General features: G+C 38.2%; 1 protein-coding gene across 1 annotated transcript; it reads left to right on the top strand.

Annotated features, from left to right (window-relative positions):
* The first annotated feature begins 5,119 nt into the window (after nt 1–5,119).
* tbx18 (T-box transcription factor 18) lies at nt 5,120–22,802 on the top strand. Its single transcript, XM_057822116.1, has 8 exons — nt 5,120–5,495; nt 6,122–6,263; nt 6,587–6,688; nt 7,152–7,323; nt 8,434–8,601; nt 14,546–14,610; nt 16,975–17,069; nt 18,762–22,802. Exons 1-8 carry the CDS (start codon nt 5,150–5,152, stop codon nt 19,295–19,297), a joined length of 1,626 nt encoding a protein of 541 aa, XP_057678099.1. The 5' UTR covers nt 5,120–5,149; the 3' UTR covers nt 19,298–22,802.
* The last annotated feature ends 1,413 nt before the right edge of the window (nt 22,803–24,215 follow it).

Genomic DNA, 24,215 nt, shown 5'->3' with positions numbered 1-24,215 from the left:
TGGAATGCTTTGGATCATTATCATGTTGCATGATCCACCTTCTGCCAAGCTTTAACTTCAAAACAGATGGCGTCAGGTTATGTTCTAGGATTTGACAATATTCCTCAGAATTCATGATTCCCTGGACTATGTGGAGTTGTCCAGGTCCTGAGGATGAAAAGCAAGCCCAGATCTTGACATTCCCACCTCCATGCTTCACTGTTGGGAGAAGGTTCTTTTGGTGGTATGCAGTGTTGACTTTTCGCCAGACATGGCGGTTTTGGTTGTGACCAAACAGTTCAATTTTGCACCTACATCAGTTGATGAAAACTCTTTTTAATTTAGTCTCGACAACACAACTGTTAAAAAAAAAAAAAAAAAAACTACTGAATTGATTGATTAGGAAATCAGGTTGAAATAATAGAAAATTCCAAAATGTTGAGGGGGTTCACAAACTTTTGAGCAGCACTGTATCTGCAGAAATGCGAGGGGTGTACTCACTTTTGTGAAACACTATGTCCCTACCATCCCTATTCAAACCTACGCCCTTGATACTACCAAAGAATATGCCGTAACATGAAAATGGATATTGCATAGCATGTTCCTGTGTCAAAATGCTAAATTTTTACATCAAAAATGAACTTCTTTGAAAACTATTCTGGTCTTTTAATGTCAACATGAAAAAGTTTTATCAAGAAACTTATCAAAGGAACAGAGAATTGCATTTCATGGCATAAATTTATTTTTCATCTTGTCTTAACTTCATAAAACTAATGCAGAATTGACCAAATATGACTATCTATTTGTTGGGATGAAGAGGCCTAAACCGTACTTTGATGGCAGATCATAGCGTTTCCATTGCAAGCAATGAACCCATTCCTAAATATACAGTACTATTGTCATATAAAAACGAGGAATAAGGTATGAGCTTGTCAAGGGAACACATGTAATGTGTGTTTGCAGCTTTCATGTTGCTGTTCAAATGGAGTCATTACCACCAATTAGGAAAAGGTAAAAATAGGAACTGGCGGGAGAAACACTGGCACACTTTCTTTCCTCTTTTCGCAATAAAAAAACAGAACGTGTTTGTGCACATGTGGACGCCCTAAACACGCCAGTAAATGGGCATTCCTTCAATATGCGCTAAATGCTAGTTAGAGGGCGAGCAAAGGCGGGATTAGCCCGATTTGGAGTTTTTTTTTTTTTTATGACTTTGTTCTTTGATTAAAAAATCTTAAATGTTTCCAGTTGCGTGGGAGAAAGAAACGTGCAGAAAATAAGCGTTGTTGTGCGCTTTTTAAAGACGCACGTGTGCCCCCCACCCATGAAACCTCAATTACGAGCTGCAGATGTTTGCTTTTTAAGATTGTGATTTTCACGTCTTTGTCAGCAGTGTTTGGTTCCTTTTAAAGACCGAGTTCGAAATTAAATTTTTAGTTTTTCATGCCCTTCAAAAGAAGACATTGTTTCTGACTATAAGGACGCTTTCCTGAATGAATTCTAAAAATTATTCGAAATATTGTTCCCGCCAGTTTTTCAAATGTAATTTTTAAGTATCAAACCATTAAAGGTTACAATAAATATTTAAGTAAAATATTTATCTTAAAAAATATTTACTTTTAAAAAAATCCAAAATTTCAAGTTATGAGTAATTTTACAAAAAAAAAATGAATATAATAAAATAAAATAAAAACATCTTTGGGAAATGTGCAAAAGAAATTTTGACCAATTTATAAATCAAAACAGGCATAATTGTTAGGAAAACTCGTTTTTCTTGAAATGAATGTCATATTTTGAGGAGGAAAAATACTGTTTAATAGTATTTTTATTTATTTTCCTACAAAACTCTTTAAGTAGAAAAAACCTGTACAATAATCTATTTTTTTTTACATTACAAATATTTCTAAATAAAATAAAATCACATTTGTAAATGGTATAGTTTGAAAAGCGGTTAAAAATAAACATTTTAGAAGGAATTTTTGCTTGTTTGTTGGCTTCATAAACAAAACATCATAAAATATACGAAATACTCCCATTGTGTTAATAAGTACCTAATTTAACTAATTTTATACTTCTGTAAAAATAACAAACACAGTCAATGATGTGCAAAGAAAACAATGAAGCACCGCTAGGGGTCTAGGGCATGCTCGTGCCCTCAGACGCACGTTGTGACTCATTTCTATCTCTCAAGACGACATCATCGCCTTCTTGAACAAGCAAACAGGTGTTTAGTTACAGGTGAAAACGTTCAACTTTGCCTCTTACAAGACTTGCAGGGCTAACAATGACCTATTAAAGGTACATACATTCGATTCATCAAAGAACTATACGTATATTTATTTAATCCAAACACTGATCGTTGTTTTCTCCCTTTAACACACACATTAGTGATCTGCATGGCATCACACACACAAAAAAATGATTATGAATAGATAAGGTCACCCAAATATAATAATTATTATTAAATTTAAGGTATTATATAAAATTCTATATTCTTTTTAAAGTTTGATTTCAAATAATGAAAATTTAGCACATTGCTTGTTGCATTTCTTCCAGTAGGAATACTGAATTTATACTCATATTAAGTGTTTCATTTTCAGAGTATGAAAATGATGCAGATGAAAGCAGGAAGAGGCCTGAGTGGCAGACAGGCTGCATGGCACGCGTCGTCAGGCCCCATTCCAGGAGCGACACTTATACATGCACATTTCTGACATCACGCACGAGCATTAAAACTTTTTTTTTATCTTCACCTCCCAAACAACGAGTGCTCATTGGCTGAACTGGCACGCACAGGTGAGGGAAAAGCCGGCTGTTATCAGCTGCCACTCATGCTCAGATGTTTTTGTTGTTGTTGATATTGTTCTATTCATAAATTGACCTGTCCCATCAGAAAAATAACGCTTGCAAATAGAGAAAATAATTAAGCATTAATAATTGGATAAGTGGATAAAATAAACGCAGCATTAATTTCATATAGATGCCAGCTATGAAATTGTTACATCATGAGTAATATAATGAAAGAACACATAAACGTCACTGACAACATGAAATGTTTTTAAATACATATTTTTAGGGTTAGTAACATATTGACAGTAATGTTAGAAATTACGAAAATGTGCAATCCTTGATCATTAGACTAGTTGAAATACACTGTAACAAATATTAAAGTATGACAAAAAATCTAACTGCGGTGGCATACTTTACGCATGTTTCTTAGAAAACGAACTTGTCAATGCTCTAGATTCAGCACAGTTTAAAACAAAAATGCAAAGCTAATAAATACCTTCAGATTGTATAAAGCTTAAACAGAGGAGCAGCTGTGATCTTAGTTTAAAAGCATCATTTTAAAACGCTGCGTTTACTTTTTACGACATAACTAATTGTGCGTAAACTGTCACGCGTTTTTTCAATGCCTAAATAATTCCATTCTGACCTTGACTTGCTCGCTCTTCGTGGTGGTCAAATCAGGCCCTTTTCTCCATCACTTGAACAGAAACATGGTCAGTAATTAATGTTTTATTATGCATTTAAGTCAACAATTTGTTTTCTTTAATTTTTTTTTTTTTTTTTTTGTAAATGTGTTTTTATTTAGTTAACTTTTACGGGAACCAGCCCCATGCAGGAAATGCATTTAGATTTTATACTTTTATACTTTCACGTCATTTTTGAAATTTTAACTTATCCTGCACTGTAAAGAGAGATGCTCCAAAATTTCATTGTACAACTGTATAATGAAAATAAAGGGCTATTCTATTCTATTCTATTCTATTCTATTGTATTCTATTCTATTCTATTCTAAACACGTTCATTTACTAACAATCTAATTATATATATATGTTTTTTTTTTTTTATATGCGGTGCTATATCGTGCACCATAAACATTTTTCAATTTAATGACAAACACATAACGTCATTGAACGTGTGGCTTAACTCTTGTTATACTTTGCACGTGCAAAATAATTTAGATATACTGTACATGGCAACATTCAAAGTATAACAATAACTCATTGATTGTATACATATAACGTATTACAAGTTACTGAATGTATTTTTGTTTTTATGTTTTTGCTTCAATATGCAAGACAAGATTATTTTACATTGATTTTCATCAATTTATTTATTTATTTTTTAAATAGTTCATGTTTGCCTATACAATATTACGTATTTACTGTCAATATTAGGCTTTTTACTGTGGATTAATTGTACCATGCTTACCCGGATAGCAGACCGACGTTGAAAAGATGACATCAACATTCCGCTGTCGATCTTATATCGTTGACACAATAACGTCACTTTTGCACCCTCAGTTAATGTTGTTTCAACGTTGAAATCCTTACAAAAACTAAACGTCATCTCGATTATTAATAATATTGAAACGTTGAATGAATGTTATGCTAAAGCCGGCTCATCAATAATTCAATGACTTTTCAATCATATTTTCCAGTCAATCATAAATCAACTACACTAACAAAAATATTTGGTGGATTTACTAGATAAAATCAATGTAGCAATTTGCGCTTACTTTTATTAAGTACATTTTACTACAGTAAAATGTACTTAATTAAAGTAAGTGCAATTTACTACAAACAGTAAAATCTACTTCATAAAAGCAAATTGTTACAATGATTTTATCAAGTAAATCCACTCCCCCAAAATATTTAAGTGTATTTGTCAACATTAGTTCATCAACTAAAATAGTGTTAACCCAACCATCGCCTGACATACCATTGAACAACGTTGTTTCAGCGTCACTTACCCTAAAAAATTTCGATGTCAACCATACTTATGCTTTGATGGAAAATCAACGTTTATTCAATGTCGATCTGCTATGGGTACAATATACCTCAATGAATCTTTTCGCTGATAGAATCATATTTCATTGACTTCCTCCAACATTTTGAAGCTCATTATTTTTTATTTATCAATTTTTCCTCATAATGTATCACGTATGTGTTATAATACCCGTAATGTAATAAATAATCTAAGAGGCAGCCGGGTAGGTTTTGGTGCTGCTGACCAGTGGGCGTGGTCAGGGAGGTCAACCACTTCCTGAGTGGTAACGGGGGCGACTCCTGATTGGTCTAATTGAGCCTTGATTGACAGCTCCCCATGTCCCTCCTTGGTTCTCCCCTATAATGTTGACACCTCCTTCCAAAGAAAGTGGTGGATGACAGAGACGTCAGACGCGGAGAAACTTCTTAACCTTTTGAGGACTCTTCTACGTCGTGGTACCAGAGTCTCGCTTGAAAAGCAGTCTGCCACGACCACCGTCGCCTCCCGGGACTTTAGGATCGAAGTCATGGCCGAGAAACGGCGCTCGCCGTGCGCGCTCAGCGTCAAGGCGCACGCCTTCTCGGTGGAGGCGCTCATCGGGGTGGAGAAGAGGCGCAGGACGGCCGGGGAAGGCGCGACGTCGCCCGGCTACGATGTCCCGAGAACGCCGGCCAGTCCCGAACCTCCGGCGGCGACCAGGGCTCACAGCAGCGAGGCGGACTATGCCAGCGACGGATCCCGTAAGTAAAAGAATCGCAACTGCTGCACCTAAGCATAAAGAAAACGAACAAAAAGTTTCATACTTCTAGAAAAACATCCAGCAAAAACAATCAACTGCTATTACTTTACATTACTCATGCATCTACTGGAAATAGCATCAAAACAAACATGATTAATTGCCTTCATTATTTGCACATTGAAAGTCACTCGTGCAAACAAGAGATGCGAGTTTGCGGCCGGCGTGTAAGTGTGTGACAATTATGACACCGAGTCGATGCTTTAGTTTATGAGCTTTTGGCTGCAGTCGTAAACACGCCAATTAGCAGCAGGAGAAATGCACCGAAAAGCACTGGAAACTTGGAAAGAGAATATGTCACGTCTAATGGAATATGCCTCAGGGCCTATAATGCAAAGCATGCAAGTAAAACACTGCAATAAATATGCTTAGTTATCGGAATGTTCGATAAATTAAGATCATGCTTTTTAATGCCTTAAATATGTCCTGAAATATCCAAATATTGCCTATATAAATGATACATAAACACACATTTTTACGGCATTTAATCAAATTCTGCACTGATTAAAATTAAAAACAACAATTTAAAAATTTATATTCAGTTGATGCGGTGATTTACTTGTGCAACAGAGAGCGAAGATGCGCTCGTGTTGAGCCCGCAGCCCGCAGCCGTTTGCGGGAGCGAGGACCCACGCGTGGAGCTCCAGGGCTCGGACCTGTGGAAACGCTTCCACGAGATCGGCACGGAGATGATCATCACTAAGGCTGGAAGGTAGCACACACAATTGATTATTATTATTATTATTATTTTTTTTTTTTTGGTTAATGCACGTGGAAAAGATCGAGTAAAATAGTGGCCTCTTATCAGCAATTTGCACGCTTTGGTTACATGTCATTATCGCTGTTATGCTTGGTGCAAAACCACAAATGCTTGATAGGGTACACTGGTACACTTTGTTGTCATCCAGTGCAAAATATAGATTTTTTAATATATAAATATAATTAAAATTCTCACTTTGCACGAATAAAAATACATAGAACTTAACTCTAATCATTACCCCTGTATATTTCATTTAATTATTATCAATTTTCCAGGCGGATGTTCCCTGCTATGCGTGTGAAAATGTCCGGGTTGGACCCACACCAACAGTATTACATCGCCATGGATATCATCCCCGTGGACAACAAACGATACAGGTAACAAAAATAGCATATTTGACACTTTGCAGTCTTTCTCTAAGGCACAAACGGCACTGGGCACACGTTGTTTAGTTGTTCCTTTTGGATTTTTAACCTCGGCTTGCAAGGTCAAAGCAGCAAATGTGCTGTTATCTTCCTTGCAAAAAAAAAAAAAAGAAAAAAAAAAAGAAAAGCACAACAAAGCATCCCAAGTGCCTTTTGTGCGCGTTTACGCATTGGAGCGTGCATCTTGTTAATACTGCACATACATTTGCATAGTGCAACCGATTATTACTCATTTCCTATATTTCTGAAACATCATTTCTCAATGATTTCAAGCATTAAGATTCAAAGATCTACCGATTTAAAGCACCCCAACTCCAAAAGCTTCCAATTTCTTATTATTTCCACATTGGATTTCCCTTGCAATTTCGACACAAATTATCTTGGGTTCTTATAATTTGCTGTTGTGTGGTTCAAGGTACGTGTATCATAGCTCCAAGTGGATGGTGGCCGGCAACGCCGACTCACCGGTACCACCCCGGGTCTACATCCATCCGGACTCGCCCGCTTCCGGGGAGACGTGGATGCGACAGGTGGTCAGCTTTGACAAACTCAAGCTCACCAATAACGAGCTCGACGACCAGGGACATGTAAGTCAGTCAACTATTATCATACTTGGTTTAGTTTAACTAGACAAATTTTCCTTATTATTTTTCACTTAAAATGACATTTTCAATTTTTAATACTACCATGTCCATTTTTTAAAAAATCACATGAATGGGACCCTTCAGATCGTTTATATCTAAATTACTTTAAATAATATGAGTGTTATTATTACGATTATAATAAGTATTATCAACTTTTACTACAACAGTAATATTACTGTATTTGGACGTGTAACATATTAAAAAAAAAAAAAAAAAAAATCCAAAACAATGAATAGTATTTCATTAGTTTGATTTTCTTCAAATTTGCAGCAACACAAAAGTGCAAAAACCCAAATGAAACAACAACAACAACAAAATATTTTCCAAACTAGGATAGTTTAGCCTTGGAGGTGATCTTCATTTCAGGATTTTCCACCATTTAAATATTTAAAAAGACATTTCATAAATTACAAAATCATGTCAATCTTAATTTTACAAAAATCAGCCAAGTGAGTTTTCAGCACGTTTGTCCTTAATTAATAATTAAAAAAAAAAACATTGATTTGATGATAATTTGTTTTTCTACAATATGAATTCCTTTCAAATTCAGACTAATGTAAATTACAGATGTAAAGAAAGTCAAATGTTACATTTTGTTGGAAAACAAACCCTGGATTCACACCTTTCATTGTTATCGCTCATAAAGTGCACTCGTAACTAACCCCCCACCCCCAATTTAAATACGTATATGGAAAAGCACGTAATCAATTCCACCCATCATTAAAACACCAACAAACTTCTAAATTGTTTTCCCATTAGAAAAATTGCACTCAACACTATAGAAACACATAGTAATAACATTTGCTCGGAAAAGCGCTCATAACTCAAGGCAAAACTTCAAAACACTTACAATACATATATCAAAGATCATGCATTTCAAGACACAATCGTGACTTAAAAGCATGGAGGGACTAAAATTAAATGAGCAAGAATACATTGCACAGGTACAAATTAAAGCATTACTAACCAACTACTAGAATGAGTGTCAACACAATATAAGCTCACACATCATAAAACCATTGTAAACCCAATTTACTTACTTACCCAATGCAGATAATCCTGCACTCTATGCACAAGTACCAGCCGCGGGTGCATGTTATCCGAAAGGAGTGCGGCGAGGAGTTGTCCCCCGTGAAGGCCGTACCTGCCGGGGAGGGCAGTCGAACCTTCTCCTTCCCTGAGACCGTCTTCACCACTGTCACGGCGTACCAAAACCAACAGGTTTGGACCTACTCACTAACATCTCAGCGTTAGCTTTTCCAAACTAATGAAAAGAACTGAAGTAGAATTTTACGGCACAGTTGAGTGCAGGCCTTCTCCTATCCTCATCTCCCCTTGACTTGGGTCCCTGGGCATGGGTGGTGGATGGGCCTCAATTGGGTGGGCACCGTATAGTAATTTGAAAGTTTAAAAAGTAAATATAAGTAATTTCTATCCCCTGAAATGCATGTATTAGAGTAGGTCATTTCAGAATTGGAGAACATTTTACATTAGGGGTCTGACTAGTGGCGGAACAAAACAGAGCCTGGGTGCGATGAGCATAAGCAGGACCCCTGAGTGGATCATCTGACAGGGACAATTATTTGAAGACCCCTAAAGACAATCATCCACTGTGTGTTTGTGTATGGGATGCAAGTGGATTTTTTTGTGTGGGCCCCTCCAGACAACCGGCCAAGCTTGGGGAGGCTGGCAGAGATATTTTAACATATAAACATTACAGTGGTATTAAAATGTATCCAAACCTTTTGGAATTTCGCACATTTCTGCATAAAATCACCATCAAATATGATCTGATCTTTGTCAAAATCACACAGATGAAAATACAGTGTCTGCTTTAATTAAAATCACCCAAACATTCATAGGTTTTCATATTGTAATGAGGATAGCATGCAAACAATGACAGTAGGGGGGGGAAATAAGTAAGTGAACCCCCTGCCAAAGGAGACTTAAAGAGCAACAATTCATATTGTAGTAAACAATGTTTACAGAACATTTTAAGTCAGGTGTGTGCCAAATCACTGATGAGTCTGTTAAAACTACCCTGCCCACTATAAAAACACACACCTGGTAAAAAATGTCTTGATGAGAAGCATTGTCTGATTGTTTGTGCATCATGGCTCGGTCAAAAGAGCTGTCTGAAGACCTGCGATCATGGATTGTTGATTTGTATAAAGCTGGGAAAGGATACAAAACCATCTCTAAAAGTCCGGATGTTCATCGATCGACAGTCAGAGAGGTTGTCTACAAATGGAAAGAGTTTAGCACTGTTGCTTCTCTCCCAAGGAGTGGCCGTCCACCAAAGATTATGACAAGAGTTCAGCGCAGAATACTCAAAGAGCTAAAAAAAAAACCCTAGAGTGTCTGCTCAAGACGTACAGAAATCACTGGCACTGTCCAATATCTCTGTGCACACATCAACTATATGTAAAACTATGTCCAAGAATGGTGTTCATGGGAGGACTCCACGGAGGAAGCCGTTGCTGCCTAAAAAAAAACAAAAAAAACATTGTTGCTTGTTTAATGTTCGCAAAAAGGCACTTGGACACTCCACAGAAGATCCAATATCAACAGCTCATCCCCACCGCAAAGCAAGGTGGAGGGAGCATCATGATTTGGGGCAGTTTTGCTACCTCAGGGCCTGGACAAATTGCAATCATTAATGGAAGAATGAATTCAAAAGTTTATCAGGATGTTTTGCAGGAAACAGTGAGACAACTAAAGCTCAAAGGAGGATGGATGCTGCAACAAGACAAAGATCCAAATCACAGAAGTAAATCAACTTCAGAATGGTTTGAGAAGAACAAAATACACATTCTGAAGTGGCCAAGTCAAAGTCCAGACATGAACCCCATTGAGATGCTGTTGCATGATCTAAAGACAGCGATTCATACCAGACATCCCAGGAATCTGACTGAACTTAAGCAGTTTTGTAGAGAAGAATGGGCCAAGATTAGTCCTGATCGATGTGCCGGACTGATCTGCAGCTACAGGAAGTGTCTGGTTGAAGTTATTGCTGCCAAAGGGGGGCCCACAAAATATTAAATGTGATGGTTCACTTACTTATTTTTCCCCTTTCTGTCATTGTATACATACTATCCTCAAATAAAATGTGAAAACCTATAAATGTTTGGGTAGTTTTACTTAACGCAGACACTGTTTCTTTTATCTGTGTGATTTAGACAAAGAACGGATCACATTTGATGGTGATTTTATACAGAAATGTGAGAAATACCAAAAGTTTCAGATACTTTTTCATATCACTGTATATTACAGCTGCTTGCATCATTTTACCTCTCTGTTTTACGCTCCTCCTTGCGCATCCACGCCCACTTTATGCCCACAAACCGGGCCCCTTAGAGGCTCTGGGCCGGGTGCGGTTGCACCCCAAGCACCCCTCTAAGTTCTGCCCCCGGGTGTGACAATATATTGATATGGTAATACAGGTAGTTCATGGGTTTCGAACGAGTTCCATTGCTACACTGGCAAAGTAACCCGAATTTCCGCGTAAGTTGGAATGAACCCTTTAAGTACTCCTAAATCTCAAAATAACTACCCAAAAACATGCATTATACGTCATTTTACTGTCCTAGCTAGACATCGAGCTAAGCTTCAGTCTTTTCCCTCTCTCTTCTACTAAGCTGCGCGACTTCTTTGTGGGTGGAAATACGCTCTAACGTGTGTGCGTGTGCACTCTTCATCGTGTGCGCAAATACATTCAAATACATTGTGTGCAGTGGCGCTGGAAGTTACTCACAGCAGGGGGTGCTGAGGATCTTATTTTGTTTTTCCCCGTTCAAAGACAGCCCTTTTGGTACAAATTTTTGTTATGCTTGCGCTTTTTCGCGTGCATAATGGCAGTACACACGCATGCTGGATAGTTTACGTACTACTACTAGGCTACTACAAAGACAGCATTCTATTTCACCTACAGTGTGTGTTGGAGTTTTTGTGTTGGAAATAAAAGCGCCTGTGTATTATAAAGCAAATACCCGCAGCTAGACGGCGCAATGACACCCAAACACATTTGAAAATTAAAATAAGCCTCGGTTTAACACCCACTTTTCATAACACTCAAATAAATTGCACATTATTATCCAACAGAGCTCTGCACAGTGACATCTCAACAGCAACAACAAACTATAATACGACTACAATGCAAAGTACTTGAAGTTCTCCACAGTTTGAAATTTGCAGCTAACTTTCCCTCGCTGGGAACTATTATAAACTATCATAATCATCTTCATTTTCGACCTCAAATTGAATTTTAGAAAATTTCGCTCTTCTTGTAAAGAAAGAAATCGCGAATTCATTTTTGCGCCATGTTAACGCCTCCTCTGTCAACAGTTAAATTTCTCGCTACTATCGCGCCTTATCTAACGTGACATGGTAGCAAGCAAGGTGTCAAACAAAAAAAAACAACTTTTCAACATATATGTTTATTCCCCAAAGTTAAATACGCTATTCTTTCAATGTTTTATTTGATTTATTTTTAACAACAACAACAAAAGAATCTACCCAACATTTATGGGCGCTGCAGCACCCTTAGCACCCCACTTCCTGCGCCACTGTTCGTGTGTAGAAGTACTACCTGTTCTACGCTTCCTGCGGCAAAATAAAAGCATGCATCAGAAAACAAAAGTCAACATTATAATCAAATACACATTTTGCCAGGACATTACAATGACATATAATATAGGTTTTTGTATAGTTATTTTGAGATTTAGGGAATACAGTGGTACCTCGACATACAATCGCTTTGACACACGATCTTTTCGACATTCGACGTAAAATTAGACTCGTCATTTGTTTCTACAGCCGATGACATGCTCGTAATACGACGATTTATGACAGCGCCGCAGTTTCTTTGTTTTGCCGGAAGACGGATGCACGGAGGATTTTTTTGTGAGAGAAAACTTGGGTTCCAAGGTTAGTGCAGGTAGTGAAAAAGTTGACGCTAACCATCGAAAAGAAGATGGAAATGATAGAACCATAAGAGCGTGGTATGCGCATCCGTGAACTGGGTCGACAATACGGCCATGGAATGCATACGATCTCGACGCTCCTCCTCCGACCTCCGTTCGCCAGTCTTTATAAGTTAAGGTGACAATTATTACTGTGTTAACATTGCCAAAGAAATTGGCAGCATCGTCAGGTTTTTAATCATTTATTTAAGAACTTGTGCAACACAGCACGGCTACTGTCCGCCGCAGTTAACACCAGCTACAAAACATTAAAAGAGAAAGTACAATCTCCACCGCACTCTCTATCTTACTGTCACGTCAGCCACACGGTGCGTTCAGGTACAGCACGCAAAAAACGTCCGCCACATTAGAACCTGATTCATAACATTATTACACAATTATTATTATAATATTATTATTATGATTTTTATTTTTATTTATTTGTTTTACTATGTGTAATTGCCATTTTTAATAGTACCAGCAGTATTTATCAAGGATTTAGTGTAGGTTTTCGGGCTGTGGAACGAATGAATGGAATCATAGTGTATTCTTATAGCAAAATCCTACTCGACATGCGACCATTTCGACTGATAAACAAGGTCCTGGAATGAATTAACTTCCTATGTAGAGGTACCACTGTATCATTTTAAGAAAAAGAACCAACAGGTTGCAACCAAAATTTTCCAGTCGACCAAAATTTTCCACTAGAATAGTGTCTATGTTAACTTATTGGCTGCCATCGACCAGGGGCAAAAAAAATGTTCATTCGTCCCTCCCCGTCAAATGAAGTGGATGTCTAGCGCTGTCAAAAGCACTCAAAATAAGCATTCAAAGCCAGTCCTCACAGTTTAAATGAATTGGATGGCAATGAGTTAAGAAACCCACTCATTAGTTTAAAAGAATTCTGCAGTTGGCTGTATTTATTTACAGTACAGATATGTTGAAGTGAAATACAGTGATCCCTCGTTTCACGGTTGCTGGGGACCAGAATCTGCCGCGATAAGTGAAAAACCACGAAGGAGCGCCCCCCCTCAAAAAAAAAAAAAAAAAAAAAAAAATATATATATATATATGTATATATATATATATATATATATATATATATATATATATATATATATATATATATGTTTGTACATGTACATGTTTTTTCACTTTTTTCCCCAAAGTATAATTAAAAAAAAACTTTATGTTTTTATATATTTATTTTTTAAGCACTTAAAATGTAATAATTATGATAAGTTTTAAACATGTTACTGTCCCACCGAATTATTTTTAAACAAGAATAAATCAGAAAAATGCTCAGCTTTATTAAATGCTTCATTACGTGAAGAAAGCAGCGGTCAGCCTGATCAGCCCCAATACTCTCACCCCTCCAAGCTGCTCACTTACACAAAATGAGTTGCCACAGCAACTGTTTAACAAGTTAAACGATGATTGATGCATGCAGAGCTTTGATCTAGCCAGAGAACCAAACTTTTTCTGTCAATCATCATTTACCTTAGTAAGGAACTCCAGTGCACTCACTGCCTGACCAACAAAGAGCTGGGAGAGGGAGGGAGGAATTGAGTGAGACGACGCAATCATCTCGGGACAGCTCACCTGTATTTTTCATATTTTTTTAATTGTAAAAAAATCCACGATGGACTGAGGGCGCGATGTTTGAAGGGATTACTGTATTGTAATTGTCTGTGAGGAAGACAAAGGCTTTTGACATTGTCTGCGACTGCAAAAAAAAAAAAAAAAACTTTTTTTTTTTTTTTTTCTAGAAATAGCTCATTTCTCTCTTTATTAGTTGTATCTTAGAATATCGTAGATTTCTTTCCTGACCCATTTATCGTTAATTGTCACATCGGTCTATTGTGAGATGATCATTATCGTAAGCCTTGTATTACAATCGCATCATATCGGGACCAACTAACAGATGAGCTGTTTGGTAAACATAACGTAATGCTGGACAAAATCTAAATAGAGACACATCTGAAGCTGGATATGGGTCACACGGTTGAAACAATTCTTTTTTGACCGGGGAGCGTCACATGTGCGCTGCAGCAAACACACTGCTTCAGTTTTTCCAAATGCCAAGAGACAAAAAGCATCATGTTGCCGCACACGAGCGTGGTTTACACAAACAGAAGACTATTTCTGCTGGCATGCTGTGTGTGTTGTCATAAGATTTGGGGGAATTTTTCTGTGTTTTCCAGATAACGAGACTGAAAATCGACAGAAACCCTTTTGCTAAAGGCTTCAGAGACTCTGGTAGGAATCGGTGAGTGGAGACCTTCACGTTACCCACCGCAATTGGGTCATGTTTGATATTCTTTCTGGCCTGTGTTTTTTTTGTTTTTTTTTTGTTATGGCTTTTTCAGTCTATTACTGGAAAGAAAAAAGTGCAGCACGCTTGTATTTATTCTTCTGTCATGGAAGTGTACGACGGGCCTCTATGAACGTGAAAATCCATGCAGAGTGGAAATAATCAAGTCATACCTCAGTGTTCAAGAGATTTAATCTTGGCGTATTTGTCATTTTGCCAGAGTGACAAGTAAGATCGGATAACGGCTTCTGAAGTATAAAAAGTAAAATACGACGAAAACCATGGAGTTGTAAACGCAACTCCAACTTGCAAGGAGAAAGCAACTGAATTATATCAAATAAATATAAATATAGCAACAATTTTGAAATTAAGAAGAAAAAAACTCAAACCATTTTGAGTCCATTTTGTGTGTTTTCAATTTTTACAAAAACACGTGTGATTTAATGCTTGAATTTTGGCACAGTGATCACTCACGACTAGCCTTCGTGTGCAAATGGATTGGAAATCTATCCAATGGCAGAAAGACTAGCAAAATGTCACTCAAAAAGAATAGAAATAGGGGGAAAAACCATTCTTACAAGAAAAAAAAACCAAAAAAACACACAAATGTTTAGTTCACTAAATTTGGTCACCTACAATAGAAATAAAAAGCATACCAAAACTTCATTAATTTTAAGAAAATAAAAGATTAAAAAAAAAAATGCATTAATAATAAAAAGACAATAATGTATTTTTATAAGAATAATACAGTCAAATAAAACTACTGATTTGGGAAATTTGAGACATCTAAAACATGTAAATATGCTAGATTGTAGCAAAATTTTACATCCGCAGTCCCTCGGCAGGTAACACAAAGACACAAAAACACAAAAAAGAACAACTTTTAACTTATTAGTATTTGTCATATTTTACTCATCAAGACTAATTTTGTCTCCTTTTAGTCGACGTTTAATAAAAATGTTTTTGTCTGTAAAATTAAAAAAAAAAATTATCCCAAAAATGAATAAAGGGTTCTATTTCGAATGAACACTGATAGACGAGCACATATTGTAGCGTCTACATGAACAACGCTAACTTCATGATAATACACACCCGTACGTAAACTTGTACGTAAAACGTTGTCCGAGAGTTTAAGAGGATGCTTGTCATTAGCATTAGCCGAATGCTAACTCAAACGTGAATGCTATGCTAAGGCGACGAGTTACATTTAGTGTGTGATGATCACAGCACAGACATTTAAAGGCTAAAGCAACATTGAATATTCTCTCTGGCCAAGAAAACAAATCTTACCGTATATGCAAGCCTGGAGACTGGAAAGCTGCATGTCACATGAGTGGCACAACCAGACGGTGCTACGATGCAGGCTAACGACACTAAACGCTGCTACAATACAGGCCAACTAGATATAAAATGTCACATACATTATGAACATGTGACGGAAACTACTGTGCATTTTCGTCTTGTTGTCGTCCAGTCAGACGAAAACTGGCATTAGTCTCGTTATATTTTAGTCTCCCAAAACACGTTTTTAGCTCGTAATCGTCTCGTCATCGTCATGAAAAAATTGTTAGTTGACGAAATTTTTTCATTATAGTCATGGTTGACGAAAACAACACTAAGTTAAGCGATGAAGTCCAGAACATTTTCCTGGGTTAGCTACCTTCAATCAGCTGTAGAGTTGTTTTCAGGGTTTTCAGTTCTGTGAATGGTTTGAAAAGCCCTTTAAAGTGATGTATTACATAATGGGTTTTGATGAAAAAAGAAATTTGGTCCAAAATACCTACCTTGCTTGAGTTGTCCAAGTTTTAGCAGAAATTTATGGGCAACTTTGTGCAACTCTGCATACATGCATGGTTACTTATACAACAAAAGTATATTCATTGCGTTTTTGATCATGCAAAAATTGCGAGATGTGAACATGCTTTTCACGGGGCATCTTGTGTAAATTATCGCCGCGGCTTCAACCCTGCGGGTGTGCACATAGTTTTGGGGGGAGGTGACTTTCATCCTCACGCTAACAAGGTCTTACAGAAGAGTTGCATTAGGCCTCCACGCCAACCCACCTTGGAGGACGGGTGGGCGGGCGGGGGGTTTTATCCCACCTCATAAATCCTCACTGTGGCTTCCTGCCTCCTTGCTCCTGATCGGCCCATAAATGCCGCGTGAAAGCAATTACCTCGGAGCGCCCGGCTGGCAGCAGCCAATGGCGATGTGGCGTTTATGCCCCCTCGTTACCTGCGCAGACACAGAGAGAGCCCAAGATGGCGGCCAGGTGCGCGCTTTACGAGGTGGCGCGGCTAACGTGATTTGTGTTTGCAGGATGGGTCTGGAAGCCCTGGTGGAGTCGTACGCCTTCTGGCGGCCGTCGTTACGGACGCTCACCTTTGACGACATCCCCGGCATGGCCAAACAAGGTACGTGACGGTCTTTATTTTGGGAGAAAGTGTTGTAACATTAACCATTGACTTCATAATGTATTGAAGAGGCACGGGGCGCGGGGCCGATAAATAGGGGGCCTGCATGGTTGGCAAGGCCGTCAGAGCTGACCAAGTGGATTCACAGAAAAAGAGCTTTTTTCGTTGAAAATTCTTGTGAATAAATGCTTAAATCCCTGAATTCTTCATAGATATGGACGTAAAGCAGTCTTGATTCTTGGTTAAAAGCAAAAAAAAAAAAAAAAAAAAAAAAAAAAAAAGGAAATATGTCGAAGTACAATGCTCGTGTTAGTAATTGGAGCTAGCGGCTGCCTTATGTAAACAGAGCTTTTCCGGTGATAAATATTGTGAATAAATGCTTAAATCCCCGAATTCTTTGTATGTATATGGACGTAAGACGGTTTCGATTCTTGGTTAAAAGCAAAAAAAAAAAAAAACCAAAAAAAAAAACAAAAAAAAAAACGTGCAGTTATCATTTATTTTTACGTAAATATGTTGAAGTACAATGCTAGTCTGTTAGTAAATGTAGCTAGCAGCCACCTTATGTAAACAAAGCTTTTGTGGTGAAAATGATTGTGAATAAATGCTTAAATCCCTGAATTCTTTATAGATATAGACATTAAACAGTCTCAATTCTTGGTTAACCCCCCCCCCCCCCCCCCCAAAAAGAACATGCAGTTACCATTTACTTTATGTAAATATGTCGAAGTACAATGCTAGTCCGTTACTAAATGTAGCTTGCGGCTGCCTTATGCAAACAGAGCTTTTCCGGTGAAAATTCTTGTGAATAAATGCTAAATCCCCGAATTCTATATAGATATGGACGTAAAACAGTCTCGAGTCTTGGTTAAAAGCAAAAAAAAAAAAAAAACGTGCAGTTAGCATTTATTTTACGTAAATACTGCAAACCATGATGCCAATGCAGTAGCTGCTAGTTTCTCCCATTGATTTTTTTTCACAACGTTTCAAAATGCTTGCATGAAATGAAAAATACAATAATTACCTTGAATCCTCGAACAAATCACTCCTGAGACAATCCTTCCTGTTTGTATGTGGTACAGCTTTCGTATTTTTTCAACAGAAATCCGGTGAAAGATCGCTGTGTGCGTGTTTGTGAATAGCTCCTCTTGATGTGGGCGGCCCCCTACTTGAATGCGAGGAGCAGTGCATGACTGGTCTGACCCGTCGCTACCATTATGAAGTCTATGCATTAACATACAGGTGCCACAAAACCAATTTCAGTGTCATTGTGAGCCCAAATTTTTTTAAAACTTGAGAAAATGAAAAGTACGAGTGAAGTGGACTACATTTTTTGGTATTTCCTTGTTAAAAACTAGGGCTGTAAATCACCCATTATGTGATGATATGACTATACAACAATCTCTTATAATTTGATTAATAGCTTAATGGTAATATACAATGATATACACCATTATATAAAAACTACCAGTTAAAAAAAAGACAACATGGAAACCAAGTTTAAAGCAAATTGTGCAAACATTTGTAATTTGGATAAGATGAACAGAAAAAAAAAAAAATCATAATTTTTGGGGGGTGGCTGGATCGCCCAAGTCCTAGATCGGAGTATCGTTACGCCCCTATTAACCCGTTAAAAATTAAGACTTCAAAGTCAAAATCAGCTTTATTCCAATTAAATGTGTATTTGCTCAGGAGTCCCGGGAACCCACGGAGGTGTCGGCGCATCAGCACACCTGCTCTCGCCTTCGCCGTGCTCGTCACCCTTCCAGGTGTGCCCCCTGAGCCCGAGCGACTTCACCTGTAGCCGTCCGACCCTCCCACTCCACCGCTACGCCACCCCTACGGAGCCGTTCCAGCCACCACGTGGCCCGGCGTCCTTCGAGAGTGACACCTTCTGCCCTCTCCCACTTCCCACGTCGCAACTGGGCTACCTGTCCGGCCCCACCCCGCAGAGCTACTCTGGCCTCCGCCTTCACACGCCTCCCTACGGTCTCTATGGCTACACCTTCCCGCCCTCGCCCCGCCTAGCCGCCAGCCCGGACAAAATGGGCGCCATGGCCAACCAGCAAAACGCCCTGCTGGGTTCGTCCCCTAGCGGGACGCTCACGGACAGCCTTGGGGTGCTTGCCGCAGGACAGCAGGGCTTCTTGTTCGACTCTCGGACTTTGGGGCTGGCAGGTAGCCCATCGGGCAGCGGAGGCTCGCAGGTCGCGGCCCACCTGGGCTGAAATTGGTCATCAGACATTCAAAAAGGACACTCAGGAACAATTCAAACTTTGAGCTGTCCGTCCATACATTTCCTGTAGCGCTTATCCTAATGAGGGTGAGCTGGAACCTATCCCAGTTGACTTTTGGTTGAAAAGGAAGGGTACACCTGAGACTGGTCGCCGGCCAATCACAGTGATTACAACTGGGGTATGAAACTGGAAGCAATTATGGAAAGAGGATGTCCAGTAATTTAAATGTGAGCACTTTTGTTCTTTTTGTTGGGAAGGAGACGCCAAACTTTCTTTTCAAGGAACAACAATCAGTATTCCACATTAAAATCATAATAATGAAGTTACATATTCATTTAATAAATATGAGCCACCCTTTAGGCTGGATTAACACTGTGGGTCTCAATTAAGGCTGGAATCACTCTTCAGGTCCAAGGGCCCTAATCCAAGTAAATACAGCTAGTCCCCGGGTTACGACTGAGTTCTGTTCCTACGCAGGCGACGTAAACCGAATTTCCGCATAAATCGGAATGAACCTTTTAAGTACCCCTAAATACAGTGGTACCTCTACATACGAAGTTAATTCGTTCCTGGACCTTGTTCGTAAGTCGAAATGGTCGTATGTCGAGCAGGATTTTCCCATGAGAATACATTAATAATTCCATTAATTTGTTCCACAGCCCAAAAACCTACACTAAATCCTTAATAAATGCAGCTGGTGCTATTGCAAATAGCCATAACACAGAGCAAAACAAATAAATTATGAATAAAAATCATAATAATAATATAATAACACCTGTAATTATGTAACAAATCGGGTTCTAATGGGGCGGATGTGTTTTCTGTGGTGTACCTGAACGCACCGCGTGGCTGACTTGACAGAGTGAGAGAGGACATTTTAGTTTTTTGTTCAGCTGCGGCGGACAGTTGGCATGTTGTGTTGCACAACTTCTGAAATAAATGATTAAAAACCTGATGAAGCTGGCGATTTTTTGGTACTGTTACCACAATATTAATTGCCCCCTTACCTTATAAAGACTGGCGAACAAAGGTCAGAGGAGGACCGTCAAAATTATAGACATTCTACTGCCGAATTGTCGAGCCAGTCACGGAACGGCGCACCACGCTCATATTTTTCTATCATTTCCATCTTCCCACCCTGCACTAATATTCTTAGAACCCATGTTGATTTCTCTCCCAAGAAAATCCGCCGAGCGTCCGCCTTGCGGGAAAACAAAGAAACTGATGCTGTCATAAACCGTCGTATTTCGAGCATGTAGAGCACGATGTAGATACAAATGGCGAGTCAAATTTTACGTCAGATGTCGAAAAGATCGTGTATCGAAGCGATTGTATGTCAAGGTACCACTGTATTCCCTAAATCTCAAAATAACGATCCAAAAACCAGTATTATACATCATTGTACTGTCCTCACCAAGACGTTGGAGCTAATTCCTAGCTAGACAGCGAGCTAAACTGTAATCTTTCCCCTCTATCCCTCACACTGCTGTGCGACTTTTTCGTGGCGCAAATGCGCTCTTCCTTGTGTGCGCAAATACGATCTTCTTCGTGTGTGCATATGCTCTTTACTCACGTGTAGAAGTACTACCTGGTCTACGCTTCCTGCGCCAAAATAAAAGCATGCATCACAAAACAAAAAGTCAACATTATAATCAAATACACATAAAATGAAGTAAAAAAATAAGATACTGTGAAGTATAATAAGGTACTGTTTAGGCTACTTGAAAAAAAAAACAAAAAAAAAAACATTTGAGACAAAATGGCGGACATGACTCGGGCGTCGTAAAGCCGAAATCACTTAAGCCAGGTACGTCGTAACCCGGGGACTACCTGTAACTATATTTATTTTTGTTGCCTGTGTATTTCGAAGTTTTTAGTGTTACATCCCACATGGGTGTATATATTCACACGACGTAAGAAACAACTTGTATGTGCAGACACAAAATTTTGCTTAGGTCAACAATTACACAAATAAAATGAGTGTATAGTTGCCCTGAAATATGTATATATCATGTAATTAAAAGAACAACATTTTTAAGAATTTATTTCGACTCAGACTTTACACTTTCAACCAGCCGATTTTATAATAGGAGGGACTGGGGACAACCGTGAACTGAGAAAATCCGCGAACATATGCGGCTTTTAAAATCAACACACAAGACCTTTTTTTTTTCTCCCAAAAACTTAGCTCCCAAAAAGTGGGAAAGTTCGTTAAAAAAGACAGTTCATTGGGGAGGGCTTGTGAAAATTTAAAAAAAATATTAAACGAGCAAACCCCAAACAGGTTGGGCTCGCCTTTATATGCCTCTAATGTGTATCCATCATGTTTCATATTTTGATTATGTTAAATTCCCAATGAAAAGCTATACATACAGTATCACCTATTTGCACTCGTATTGGTCCATATTCCATAGGTAATGCAGTATTTGGAAGAATCGCGATTCTCACCTGAAGAGATCTTAGGCTAGTTTCATACCGCAGGTCTTAATGTGCAATTCCGATTTTTTGGGTCATGTCTGTTTTCTTTGTCCATTGAGCCCGTTCAGGTATCACACATGCACACTAATTCGCAGTCCGAGATGCGCTGAGCAAACTGACCTGCATGTGCAGGAGCATCAAAACAAATGACCACACATGCTGGCTCAACGCCATTCATGGGTGATCATATTTTGATTTCTGAAAAGAGGACACAAATAACAATACATTAATAATCCCTGTTTAGTCTTATTTTCAAAGTTTAAATGAATTGATAGCATGCACGCACTGTCCGTGGACGACACACACACATATGGACAGTTGTCCCTGACTCTCGGCCGTGTAGGCAATCTTGAAATATTGCGCATTTGGAGCAGAGAGAAAACTGAGCATTCTCAGGCTTATCATCAACCCATTTTATTGTTTTTTATGACTGTTGTCAAGCCCACCCCTTCCCCAAAAGGCGCATTCAAGCTAGGCGCTAATGCTAATGCAAAGCTGCACCGCTACCATAGTGCCCTGTCTCTCTCACTATTTGCTCACGTAATTGCTGCATGAATTCCGATTTGGGGGACTTAACAATTCAGACCGCAGCCACACTTTGGAAAAATGTGGACCAGATCGGATTTTAACCACATTCAAAAGAAACCTAGATCGGATTTGAAAAGGTCCACTTTTATGCGACTTTTCCCGTTCAGACCATAAACTTAATGCCTCACTCGAGTCAGAAAAACACGAAAAAATCGGATTTGTGTCTGAAGACCTGCAGTATGAACCTAGCCTTATTTAATGCAGTATTTTGAGATACTACAGTATACCAAAACAGCAAAAAACTAGGGATGTCCCAATCGCATATTTTTGCACCCGAGTCCGAATCACCTAAATTTGAGAATTTGCCGATACCGAGTCCCGATTGAATAAAAGTTCCAAACATGTTACAATACTGTACTTTTTACACTACTTCCTCTCCCGCTACTACGCAAGTGTATAGTATATATATATATACTATATGTTTTTGTATGTTTTGATAATCCAATTATATTTCTGGATTATTTTGTTACTTTTTAGCCCTTAAAAATGTAAAAAACAAGCATACATACATATATATATATATATATATATATATATATATATATATATATATATATATATATATATATATATATATATATATATATATATATATATATATATATATATATATATCACGGAAAACACAGACAAGGCTGAAAAAGCAGTTTCTGCTCTTGCACCCTTCTTTAAAATAAACTTCTGTATTTTAAGCCAAAAGAACTGTTGTGTTTGATAGAACATATGTCTATATGCTGCCATAGTAGATTTATGGCACATTAAGTCCCCAAACTATTTTTAATTTGTACGTTTTACCCTGGAAACACCACTTTACAGATGTCGCGCAACCAATTTTGTTTCAACCCAGCCATAAAACGAAGGTAATTAATAATATTTATTATTCAAAATGTCTGTCGTTTTTAGCTTCGAATCATTCACTGATGTCTCATATTTCATTTAGAAAAAAATAGACTTTAAAAAATTATTCCCTTACATATTTTAAACTTTTAAACAAATTATGTCACAATAAAAAAATGGCGTCTGTAAAAAAATCACGGATATCTACCTCATAACTAACTCATAATTGTATTTTTTTTTTGTTACTGTCACATTTTCTCCGATATGTTAGATCATAAATAATTGATCCAAAGAAAAAAAAGTTGAAAGAAACGTTCAAAAGGGTAAATATATGAAAAAGAAAATCTCGACCACTCCTTGATTTCTGCATCGCGACCCATGTTATAATACCATGTTTCACCCATAAAACCCCCCAAAAATCCAGCTGTGGCCATTCACAGCTGTGTCTTGACACTCAGTGATACGTTACATGGAGTTTTTGGATCGAAACAAAGTAGGTACGAGATAATATCTCGTTAAAGTCATGGCGTCTGTAATTCTGTTCTCACGTGCTCTCACCTCCAGATAGGGTTTTGCTGTTTAAAAAATATATTTTTTAAAAAATGCCCTCCTGCTCAAAATTTTTCTTCCCCCAGAAAATTGAGATTTTAAGCTTTCCAATGATGTATCACACATGCATATCGGACAATTTAGAAAGTTGACTAGATTGAGGGTCTCAGAGCGGAACTTCAAGTCACCCGAGTGTTTTCTGCCATATATATTTTTAAATTAAAAACCCGATCCTTTGCACCCGATTCTGATCCTCTGACAAATGGCACGATCGGCCCAATTTCCGATCACGTGATCAGATCCCAACTAGAAAGCATGACATATATACATATAGTGGCAAATAGGTACGGAATGACGGGGCCCGTTTCACTTATGTACGTTCTCTTCAACCGTGAACTTGCGTGCACACACTATTGTTGAACTGTTATATCACTTTTTCTTTAATGAATCACAATCA

The sequence above is a fragment of the Corythoichthys intestinalis genome, chromosome 19 (genome assembly GCF_030265065.1).
Source record: "Corythoichthys intestinalis isolate RoL2023-P3 chromosome 19, ASM3026506v1, whole genome shotgun sequence".
In the NCBI taxonomy this organism is placed as follows: domain Eukaryota; kingdom Metazoa; phylum Chordata; class Actinopteri; order Syngnathiformes; family Syngnathidae; genus Corythoichthys; species Corythoichthys intestinalis.
Note: the sequence above shows the minus strand (reverse complement) of the source record. Positions and strands in the feature narration are given on the sequence as shown.

Coding starts and splice junctions, on each gene's coding strand:
- tbx18 (XM_057822116.1), top strand. CDS start 5,150: ATGACAGAGACGTCAGACGCGGAGAAACTTCTTAACCTTTTGAGGACT. Junction 6,264..6,586: donor ATCATCACTAAGGCTGGAAG/GTAGCACACACA, acceptor TCAATTTTCCAG/GCGGATGTTCCCTGCTATGC. Junction 7,324..8,433: donor AGCTCGACGACCAGGGACAT/GTAAGTCAGTCA, acceptor TACCCAATGCAG/ATAATCCTGCACTCTATGCA.